Source organism: Equus przewalskii, chromosome 14, assembly GCF_037783145.1.
Source record: "Equus przewalskii isolate Varuska chromosome 14, EquPr2, whole genome shotgun sequence".
Classification (NCBI taxonomy): domain Eukaryota; kingdom Metazoa; phylum Chordata; class Mammalia; order Perissodactyla; family Equidae; genus Equus; species Equus przewalskii.
Window position 1 is genome coordinate 66,913,132 of NC_091844.1, and position 12,256 is coordinate 66,925,387.

The following is a 12,256-nucleotide window of genomic DNA, read 5'->3' on the forward strand; positions in this document are numbered from 1 at the left end:
TGCCTGAAAATATGTCCACTGTCTGGCTGGAGGCCATGGACTCACCAGGCCCACACTCCTCACGCCTCCTGGAATCTGTGTCCCGGCCTCCACATCTGCTGCCCCGCACCAACTCTGAGTCCCCCTTCCGTTTTTCCATGGCAGGCATTTTCTGCTGTCCTGTCTGGCATCCCTCACCTCCTTCCCACAAGCAGGGCACACAGGGAATGTAATCAGAGCGCTCTGCCCCAGAGGTGACTTTAATTCAGGAATGGAATGAGAGGAGCCAGATTTAATGTAAACACCAGGATGTCTGTGTTAATGAGCTTTGGTATTATAATAACTTTACACCTGGGCACAATTCCTTGGCCCATCAGCAGAGGGCAGCATATGCCAACCACATGGGACCTAGATGATTTGCCACCCTTGAAGACAGTGCCACCTTTAGTCCCATTTAGAAAACTGCTGGGAAAGAAAAAAATGTATTTTTCATCCTTGTTTCTCCTGATTTTAATTAATGTGCTTATTCTTCTTTTAGATACCGGATAATGACCCAGTGCTGGCAACACCAGCCTGAAGACAGGCCCAACTTTGCCATAATTTTGGAGAGGATTGAATACTGCACCCAGGTATGAACATTTTTTTCCCCTTGACCAGTATTTATATGGAGAAGTCTTAAAGATGGCAAACACCAAAATGTGAAATAAAAGTTAAACCAGCCAGAAAATGAGTTATGATCCTGAGAATGAATGTTAATTATCTATAAAGTAAAACGATTGTTATCTCAGTTTGCCTGGTTTGTAAATAAATACTAGTAACTGCCACTTTCTTCACCAGCACATGACAAAGTGGCAGAAACTCAGTAATATTGGGGAATCAATTAAATTCACAAGTATTAACTAAATCCCTACTGGGCACCTGATGTTTTGTTAGACAAAACTGGAGCTTCAAAGGATGGAAAACACCTGCTCTCAAAGAGGTCCTAGCCTGGCTGCAGAAACAATAAACAATAGCAAAAGTAAATAACAGTGTATGACTGTTGGATTAAAGGAAGGGAAGGTCGAAGGAATCTGGAGAAACTTTGACATCACCAATAGCATTAGTGTCTGTAATACACACATCACTGTTTATGTATCTCATTTTATCCTCACTGAGGCACAGGAAACGTCCCCAGTCTCCAGGCGAGGAGCTGAGGCTTGGAGGCTGTCCAAGCACAGTTTCCTAGCAATTCCGCTGGTTCGTGTGCAGATCCTTCTTCCGTTTCCTTCCGCAGTGACTCTCAATTTTCCCTTTTCTACTCCCCTTTCAGCAGACAACCATGCCTCGTACCTCCTCAAGAGCGGAGAGGCTAAGTGAGAATCTCCTCGGTTTCTCCGTCTTTGCATCTCGCCCATTCTCACCACCTTCCTTCCCGAGTCGGTGCAAGCGGTGTCCGTCCTCCCCTCCACGAGGAACCTCCCTACCTGCACCGCCAACCGCCCCTTGGGCCCGTCATTCCACCAGTCACCCCGCCTCCGATGCGTCTGCGTCCTTTCCCTCTCTCGGCTCTCATTCCGCCAGGAGATCTAATTTTGCAGAATATTTCAGCAGTCAGACAATAAGCCACTGCCTCTCTAAATTCCTTCATCTTAGTTGTGACAAAAGACGTATACATTTCAAACTACAGTCATTTCCTGGCCTCACGGTTCCATCCTTTCAGGTCCTTTTAGCTTAGAAGTAGATGGACTGGCATTTATCTGGATGGACGACTTTTATCAAGTTATTTGGGGTTCTTTCAGAGAACTTGGTGTTCAGTGGCATTTTAGGTTTATTATGTTGTAATATTAATGGAATATACCCACTTAATTATATATATGTTGGAGTAATTGTTCTCCAACGTATATAATATTCCTCTTTTTAAAAGCAGATCGTGGGGCCAGCCCGGTGGCGCAGCGGTTAAGTGCGCACATTCCGCTTCAGCGGCCCGGGGTTCGCTGGTTCTGATCTCAGATGCGGACATGGCACCGCTTAGCATGCCATGCTGTGATAGGCGTCCCACATATAAAGTAAAGGAAGATGGGCATGGATGTTAGCTCAGGGCCAGTCTTCCTCAGCAAAAAGAGGAGTGTTGGCAGTAGTTAGCTCAGGGCTGATCTTCCTCAAAAAAAATAATAAAAACAGATCGTTCTAATGAATGACTCACTATAGAAATTAATAATTAACAGGGAAGGAACTAAAGAATAAAAGAGAATCAGCATGTAGGTTTTTTTTTTTTTATTCTTAAACTCTTTACTGACTGGACCAATGTGCTTTTCTGTTAAACTGAAGTAACAGTTTTCCCAATTTGCATAAAATATTAAAAGATTAAACTTCCCCAAGTTTAAGTTTCCTTCCACAAATTTCCCTTAAATCTCTGGCAACTGCTTTTGCTTTTCTATGTTATAGTCTATTGCTGTAAAATGATCTAGCACAGCACAAAGTTGGTTTTGTAAATGGTTTCCCTCCCAGCACTTCAGTATTTCCTGGGTCTCACTAAGGGCCTCATTATATCCACGCTAGTTAAAGAGCCACTGCATTGTGCTGTCTGCACATGTAGTGACATGATGCCATGACACAGAAGGAGTTACAATCCACTGCAACCCATCCACATATCATCAACTGGGAGGTAGCTAGGAAGAGAACAAGAGACACACCTTTCATAAGCCAACACGAGTGTCTCTCTCTCTCCTCTCCTCCCCCACCCCTTGCACCCACTCACATGCACACACACACATACACACACTTGAAGTCAAACACATAGACTTTTCTTTTTAGTTGGAATGATTTTATTAGAAATAGACTGGAATAATTTTTTAAACTAATTTATAATTTTTTAAAAATCCATGAATCTGTAAGATTTGCCCAAAGGTGGTCTCTGCAAAGCCTTTCCTGACCCCACTCCCTGCCCCAGGCAGGTGGCTGCTTCCCAGCACCCACACACACTTCTCCTGTAGCACTTATCCTCTAGGCTCTTCAAGGATGCAGATGATTTCCCGTTCGTTTCTTCTTCCCCAGGGCCTGTAAATTAACATACTCCCAATAAACACTGAATGGTTTCCTCATCTGTGAAATAAGTTTGGATGAGATCATTGCTAAAGTGTCTTCCAGATCCAACATTTTTTATTGTGGTTCAAAGTTTTAATCAGTTCGTTTCTCCTACCTGTAGGACCCAGATGTGATCAACACAGCTTTGCCAATAGAATATGGCCCACTCGTGGAGGAGGAAGAGAAAGTGCCTATGAGGCCCAAAGACCCCGAGGGAATGCCTCCTCTGCTAGTCTCTCCTCCCCAAGCTAAACGTGAGGAAGGACAGGGTCCAGCTGCCCCGCTCCCTCTGCCTTCCACTTCGTCTAGCAAAGCCATGAAGAAACCAACAGCTGCAGAGATCTCTGTTCGAGTCACTAGAGCGCCAGCCGTGGAAGGGGGACATGTTAATATGGCATTCTCTCAGTCCAACCCACCATCAGAGCTGCACAAAGTCCAGGGATCCAGAAACAAACCAACCAGCCTATGGAATCCAACTTATGGCTCATGGTTTACAGAGAAACCCGCCAAAAAGAACAATCCTCCAGCAAAGATGGAGCAACAGGAGAGGGGAAACTTGGGACGTGAGGGAAGCTGTACTGTCCCCCCTAACATGGCAGCTGGCAGACTTCCAGGCGCCTCTCTGCTCCTAGAACCATCTTCGCTGACTGCCAACATGAAGGAAGTTCCCCTGTTTAGGCTGCGTCACTTCCCGTGTGGAAATGTCAACTATGGCTACCAGCAACAGGGCTTACCTTTAGAGGCCACCCCTGCCCCTGGAACTAGTCATTATGAGGACGCCATTCTGAAAACCCAGCCTGGGCCCTGAGCCTGCTGGCACTCATTTCTCTTTCTTGGAAACCGTGAGCCCATGGAGGAGGGACAGGTAATGGCTCCTCCATAAACCAGAGACCAAACGTCACTTTTCATTTTGTGCCAACTTGTTTTGAAGTGCCACATAAAAGCTGTATTTTCAAAATGCTTTAGTTTTGAGCACGGGTTCATCCCATTCTTTCAAAAGAAGAAAATATCATAGAGACCAGTGATAAATACAAGGCCCAGATTTGGTTGCATCAGGTTTTCGTGCATGGTTGGTGTACACTTCCTCACGCTTCTTTCAAACTGTGTGTGCTCTGCTCAGTGCGGTCAGAATTAGCTGCTTACATGTTTCATAGTTGGAGTCGTAGGGGTTTCCTTACCTTGTTGATGTGGACATGGACCACTTGTGGGGAGAGAGACTAGAAATAAAAGAGTTATTTGTAATGCATCAGCATGGGAAAGGCATTCTTTACTTGGAAAAGAAAAATCCTAGACAACTAACTGAAAAGTCCCGTTAGATGACGGTTAGGTCCTGTCAATTCTCCTGTTTCATCGGTGATGGTAAAAATGTGGTGAATAGTTACGTGGTATAGAGAAAGTGTATATATACTCATCTAAATGAACTGCAGACATTGCAAGTGCTTTGGCATGCTGCAACCCAGGACAGCTCCAGAGAGGCAAACATCCTATTAATACACCTCATGCCTTAAGAAAACCTGCCCACTGAAAGTGAACAACTGAGTGTGAGGTTTCCTACTGGACTGAAAACTCGAGATTTAAATTATTAATTACTTATTTTAAAACTTTCCACTAATTAAAATAAACTCTGATAATTTAAAAACAAAAATTTTAAGCAGCAGTGAACATCCAAGCATAGAAACATATCCATTCGTGGGCATAAGTGTCAATAGATCTTAGAGGAAAACCTTCTAACGATTCAATCATGAAGGTTAGTTACCAAGTTGGAGTTTCTACTTGTACTGATAGGTCATTCGAGTAACAGGCCGCTGGTGGCCCTGGGGAGAGGTAGCAATGCAGTATCCTTCCTTCCAGTGTTCACCTGAGCTTTCTCTCCTTCATCATGTGATCATAATATACATGGGCACACAAATCTGCTAAAATATACACAGCAGAATTTGTTTAGCTACCAAATGCAGATTAAAACGAGGGATTTCCCTCTGGGTGGCAATGAGTGAAGGAATTAGGAAGACGGAGCGCTGAGGTTAATGCTGACGTTATAGGGCGAGTGCGGAACTTGGTTTTCACGGGTGAGATTTATTTCCCTGAAAATGAACTGGGAATCTGTTAAATTTTACACACGTACTTATGCAATAACGCTTCACTTTGTCGGTAAATTGTCCTTTCATCCTTACTTTCTGCTGCTCTTCCATCTCCCGCCCAGTTTCCTTCCTGGTGGGAGCTATGCCAAAGCATCGCTTTGGGAGGAGAGCATTTTGTGGTACTTGCTAGGCACTAAGCAAAAGGACTGGACATGTCCCTACCTTCTCAGCTTCACCTACAGCAGAGGACCACTTTGGACTTGGGAAAGCCATTCTGTTCTAAGCCAACAGTAGAGAAGTTTCCTTCCTCCGATGGCAGATGCCACATCCTAGTGGGCGCTTCTGCACATCTGTAGGGGCCCTGATACCCTGGACGCCACATTTCCTGATCTTCTTAACTGCCAAAAATATTTTCATCAGACATACATGAAGATGAAACATCAATGAACCCATCTCTAAATAACTTTATCAAGACAGTTTGGACTCCTGCCAGGCACAAAAGTATATAGTATAATCATATAAACATCAATCTAACTCATAAACCACCTGCAGGGGCCCCAGAATGACTCTCTGAGAAACACTCTCCTAAAGCATAATAACAGAGGAACTGTCAAAACTAAGAACAATTTCATTTTCTATTTGTAACACCAGTAACCAATTAAACAGGGAGCATGCTAAATGGTTAAATAGACAATTCTTTATTGTTATTAACAGAGAAAAAATCTTATCCTTTTCTCTTCTTAAAAACTACAAATCCATTACATTTTCAGGTTGTGCCTTACTACCACAGAGATTGGTTGTTGATTGTCTCTGATCGTCCTTACCTGTATCAATTTTCATGTAAATGATAGTCAAGTCTTAAAAGCCTGTATACGTGGATAAGTAAATAAACACCTGCACACTGAGATATGATGACCTCAAGATGTTTCATTTAACTCGCTGTAAGCCCTAGGTATTGGCATGATATTAATCTGGACTGTCGTCCACTCAATATTGCTCCCACCATATGGCTACGGCAACTCACACAGAAGCTGTGGACTCTCATATTTATTAACTATGATAGAAAAATCCACCTAGAACATGGACAGGGACAATTAAAGTTTGAAGAAGCTATGCTAATTAAATCATAAGCTAGTATAATTATTTATATTCCGTGTCTATAAAGAAGCCCATCAAAAGTTCACAACCGTTCCATTGGGAAATTAGCAATTTGTGAGGAATGACCATTTTGTTAGTACGTGGCACCTCAGAATCAAAATTGCAGGAATACACTTTATTTTTTCCGAAGCGTATGACCTACTTAGTCAACAGACCGGATTCTCTTCCATCAGTTAGGGTGTGGGGCCCGGCTCTCTCTGGGTTATGGGACCTGTCTGTACCTTGGTGTCTCCAAATACAAAACAAAGCTAATAACCTCTTTCTCGCTGCCCCTCAGGGGACTCAGAACCTGTGTGAGAGCACAGGCACTCCCTCTTACACTTCTTGAATTCCCAAGTGATCTGGAGTTTGGCGCAGGGAGAAGTGCAAAAGTCAGACTGTGTCCACACACGTCTGCCCACTCTACGCCCCTCTGGCCCACTTGGCCCTCCCATTTGTATCATATTTAATTTCATCTGTCACTTGTGTAGTGACAGTAGCAAGAACCCTACCAGAAACCAAGTCCTTTGCATCCCAAAAGAAGAATGTGAAGACGCTTAGCACACTAAGAACTGGGTTCTAAGTGTTAAAGATAAGCATTACAGAAAGGAAGATATGTAATCAATTTGAGTAATTCTTTTTTTTAAATTTCTGCCATCTCCATATAATACCTGGTAAACTCTATCGCTGTATTATATTACGTAACTTCAGACTAAAGTTTATTCCACTAAGAAATTCTAAATGATCAGGATGTTTTCAAAGATTTTCTCCAATAATAGCAGGATTAAAATTCATATTGGCTTATAGACCTAAAACAAGATGCATATGAATTCAGACTACTCTGAATACCAGACTCCCCATGACAAGATTCATACAATTCTATGAAGTGAGCTGTCAATCTGTCTTTAGCTAATGACTTTTTAAATAGGTCCCCAAAGAACATACAATTTGACTTTGCTAATTTCATTGCAGCAGATGGTTCCCCATGTTGTGTGAACATACAAAACCCAAACCAGCACTCCCATAATCCCCCACAAGATGCCCTGAAATAAAAGATAATTACTGAGAACAAACAGTGAGGCTTCTATTAAGATTCTGATTTCATGTGATATCCTGAGTAAGTGTATTTAATTTTTAATGCACTACTCAAGTACAAAGCTATTTTTAGCTCTAGCTTAACTTTAAAACATTTGAAAAGCTCAGTGTAAGAACAGACTATTACCTGTAATTGGGGGAGGGAGATGAGCTATAGCCACAACACTAAAGCAATGACTTTCCTCTCAAAGTAAAACAAGTACGTTACCCTTCCAGGTAAAGATGGCGCCACCAGGCTAACCTCACAAGAACTGCAGGCACCAAGGGCTGCTGCAGTGCCAGGCTCAGATCCCTCTGCTTGACACACCCTCAGGCTATCCCCTCACTCCACCAATTTGCTAAGGCCTCTTGCCTCCTTGAAAACAATTACTCACAATTATTTATCCCACCATCACTAAAATGCTCGTTCAGTAGGCACATTTCAGCTGGTATTAGTTGAAAGGTAATCTTATTAAATGAACTCTCACTAAGCCTTAGCAACGAGTATATTAACGTTCCCTAGAATATTTACATTTTAAGAGCAGTTATTTGCCAATACAGACGAATATCACATTGATAAAACTTCACATGATTATAATATCTTGGATGGTTTCTGTTATAAGTGCAGATGGTGGTGCGGTTCCCTGACAGGGAAATGAACTGGGGCTGCAGTGGTGAGAGAGCCAAATCTTAACCACTACACCACCAGGCTGACCTTGCATGGCTTAGTACTCATCAGTTACATGAGAGATAGCAAGCAGATTGGGCAGGAGTTAAAAGACCCAGGTATTAGACTGCAATTATCTACCTATGCGACTCAAGCAAGTTACTTAAACTCACACTTTCTCATTTAAAAACGTGAGCAGTGAGTTTGGTCTCAAAGGCTCCTTCCAACTCTGAAGTCCATGATTCTTTAAGACTTCACCGCTCTATGAGGCAAATCCCAACACCTGGCCCACAATGGGTAGGACACGACTGGTATTGGCGGGGACGGTGGGGGGGTGGGGGGAGGGGGGAGGGGAAGGGCTATTCCTTGACCCTGACTCTTAATTCATTTAGAACCAAAGCCAATTAATTCAGTGCACGACGCCACTGAGCCACATTTAAGCTTTATACAGAAGTAGAGCAGAAAGAAGTTCAGTATCAGTTACGTTTATTCTTTCTATTCAAAGCTCTTTTAACAAATCATAAAATCATTAACATAGCAAAATGAGGTCCATCAGGGATGGTTTCTTGAAAAAAGCAAAGCTGACAGGACTATGAGAATCATGTCCGTTAAATGCCCTTCATGCCTTCAGTGTCGCACCACTTATTTCTCTTTTGTTACATTTACTACAACTGCAGCCTTATTAGCAAAGTAAACTCATAAAATTTATCTTTTAAAGGCTATCTTTTACCACTCCTACTATTTGATGATATATCCGATGCACTTTCTGTCAGTTGTCAATTCACACCTCCCAGTGCTCATTCCCAAAGTGAGGGAGCAAAGCCCAGAGCAAGCCACATATTTGAGACCAGGAGTGGTCTGTGGAGTCAGGCATCCCTAAATAAGCGTCGTGGTGCCATTGTGATGAGGAATTCATTCATAACAGGAGCGCTCTCTCCCAAGTACCATAGGATTGGGCAGAATCCCTCCTTTTCAGGTTTATAGAGAGAACCACTGCCAGTGGATGGCAATTTTTGGAAACTGGTTGTGAATAATATAGCTTTACAGAGCTCTAGAAACAGGGAATCCCAAAAAGATACTCAATTCAAATATCTCACCAAAAGATAAGACTGTGAAGACTGCACACAAATTTTCTACATTTTAGAGCATCTAACAGTCAAGAAACAAACCAATTTAAATCTTTTTGCATTATTTCAAAGTAATATTTATATAGTATTTCATAGTTCTCAGAAGAACTAAAGTAATATTAAAGACAGAAATTCTTTTTCCTCATGTATGTACCAGTAAGCAGCTGTGATGTTTTATAAAAGAAACTAAAGCAGAACATTACACTGGATTTTCCTTTGTCACACACCAGGGAGTGTGAAGTGAGACCTCAAGAAATCTCATGCTATTTCTTAATTCCCTAAGCTCTACTCCCGTCAAGAAAGAGAAAAGATCATTTGAGAAAATAACAATATTTTTAACTGATATGTATAATCTACTGGAATTCTTATTAGAAATCCATTTTCATTGGCCAGTTCAATAAAAGGGACTGAAATTTTTCACTTTACTCTTCTTCTCTGTTGTCTACAGTGCAAAATCCACTTTCCCCTGCCATCAATATGGGACTTTTTATGACTATTGAAATTCATTTTAAAACCCATTTTAGGATATTTCTTCCAAAGATATTGGATAGTAACACCTACCCTTCATAACAAGAACTGTCAGGGACAGTCAATAGCAAAACTGTTGACTGAGATTAAGCTGAATCTCGGAGGTCATATTAGAGACGTAATAAAAAGAATGGCTTGAAGCTGTGTGAAGAGCTTTAACATGATTCATTTCCATGTCAGTCTGATTTGATTTGTTATGTGAAAAATAATTAGTTCAGTCTTCCAGAAGGTGAGTCTACTCCGAGTAAAGCTATGACGAACTCTATCAGGCTGGAGTTGAAAGGAAACTTCTCTGAGATTGACACAGGTCAAGGAGCACACAGCATGTGGATACTTACACTGTCTACACTTCAGAAAAGTTTACAATTCAAATTCAGCACAGTACAAGTAAATTTCTGAGACTCCCTATTAGTTTCATTTATTCAATTCAAACAAATCTAAGTATCCAATTCTGAGACCAAATTCCTCCTGACAAGGAAGCCCCAGGGCTGTGCACGTGTGTAAATACCAAAATAGCTACAGTAGAGACAAACTTGTATGTCGGGGTTCATTTAGGATTTTAGAGCTGGACTTAAGCCAGATTTGAGAGCATTTTTTAAATGACACCAGTGATGACTGGGAACGGGTTATATTTTAAGCTAATAGCCTCAATTTAAACACCTAAGATATCTTTACCAACATAATTCCGAACTTACTGCCTGCTCCCCAGCACCACCACATCCACCACACTTCCCATCTTAGCTGTACGGTAAATGACAAAACTTGCTGCTGCTTCACCATGAAAATTCTATTCATTATAAGATGCTCGAAAGGGATAAGAGGAAAAAGGTTCCCACACTCCTTGGTGCCTTCCTCCTCAAGGGAAAGGCTGCGAGCAGAAAGCCAGTTTCATTTCTACCAAGCTTAGTGAAAATATATCACCGTCAGTAAGATGTGCCCATCCACTCTAATTCCTCCACATATACTTCTTGTCCCCTCCTCTAAAAAGGAGCATTAGCAAAAATTTTGGTAGAAAAAATTCTTTTTGCCTATGCAAAGGCATCATATTCTGCTTGTAATAAAATCTTAACGGGTCCTAGTTAACTTATTCAGCTACACACAAGCTTCATTAGGAATGTCTGCTGTGGATTCAAGCGGCTTATGTGACATTGATTGTAAATAAGGGCCTGTGTACCAAGGGATACTATTAAACAATTACTAAAAAAATGTGATAATGTGAGTTTTGTATTAACTACTGTATTCGTATCATAAATAAGTGTAGTGAAGCAAAGGGCATGAAGAAAAATAAAAAACTCTCTTCCTGGCTTGCAGTGTGGTGATACGCATCATACATCTCTGAGTCAATCATTTACATAACAAATGTCTGGTGAGTAGTTAAAATTACTAGATCTCTTTCTTAATTAAGAATGATTCTTAACACATTAGGTCTCTAGCCATGGGTCAACATGGCTTAAATAACATTATCAGATATTCTAAGTAGGTAGGTCCAAAATAAAACTGAAATAAAAATACTTGACACCAGAGACCAATGCCGTGCACTCGTGAGTAAGGTCCGGTTCATTTGCTCTAGATTAGACCACACATGTTACTATATTCTCTAAACTGTCATCACAGCAAAACAGAAATTCAAAGCCAGCCCCAGGGCAAACACTAGGGCAGTGGCTTTGGTGGCCCTGTTCTTCTTTCCTCCCCCCTTTTCTACCCCAACACCAAACATCTTTCTCTCTCCTTCATGTCGCTACTTTGGGGTAAACTTGGGCTACCATGATTCAAATATTTCCTGTCCTCTTTCCTCCCTTATCTAGCAAAATTTACCAAGTCCTTGGCCTGGGCTCTCAAGGCCACCTGTCTGAAGCCAGCTAGATGATCTCTCCACTTTACATAATCGACGCCTTCACTGCCCCTGTTCATTCAACAAACGTTTACCCAACATCTACTAGGTACCAAGGAGCATCCCGGGTGTGAGAGATGAAGCGACCAATGAAACAGTGTAGCATCCCACCCCTCAGTCTAGGGAGGAAAAAGAAACATAATAAGGAAAAAGTTCAGCATGACCAAGGGTGGTAAACGCTGAGGAGAAAAGAAAAACGTGAGATGGGGATGAGGAGGCGGGGAGAGGATGGGGCCTCACAGCAACGCCACAGCGCCCCAGCTCAGGGTCAGCAGCCGTCTGCGTCCGAACGCTTGTAAGCACTTAAAAACATTCCCACCAAATTAGCCTAAAATGCAGAAACAAAGCTTTTTAGTATAAAGTAGATAATTACTTATAAATTTTATTAATCTAAATTCCAAGTGTTCTATCCCACCCTAAATAAACAAATGAAAACCCACTAGTACAAAAGAAAGTTAAGTAATTTTAGAAAACTGTAGAAAAACCTTCTTTTCTTAAATGGCTCTCTGTCCATCAAAACAATATAACAGGAGGGTGGCTACCAACATAACTTTACTTGTCCAGAAGAAAGCATGATACTTTTCAAGCCTCTTTATAGAGACAGGACAAATTCAAGTCAGCACTGTAAGAAAAAAAAAAGTTGAGTCCATAGGACACGCACTCCAAGCGACTGAGACAAGAAGCTGCCGACGGGGAAAATGACCAGACGCCG

At 41.8% G+C, this 12,256-nt stretch overlaps 1 protein-coding gene across 2 annotated transcripts in view; it reads left to right on the forward strand.

Annotated features, from left to right (window-relative positions):
* ALK (ALK receptor tyrosine kinase) overlaps positions 1-6,027 on the forward strand; it is a 654,920-nt gene extending 648,893 nt beyond the window's left edge. For both annotated transcript variants that reach the window (XM_008517365.2, XM_070572938.1), the window contains 2 exons: positions 518-608; positions 3,164-6,027. In XM_008517365.2, coding sequence (XP_008515587.1) covers positions 518-608; positions 3,164-3,850 — 778 coding nt within the window. In that variant the 3' untranslated portion in view covers positions 3,851-6,027. The remainder of the gene's footprint in view (positions 1-517; positions 609-3,163) is intronic.
* Positions 6,028-12,256: the final 6,229 nt, after the last annotated feature.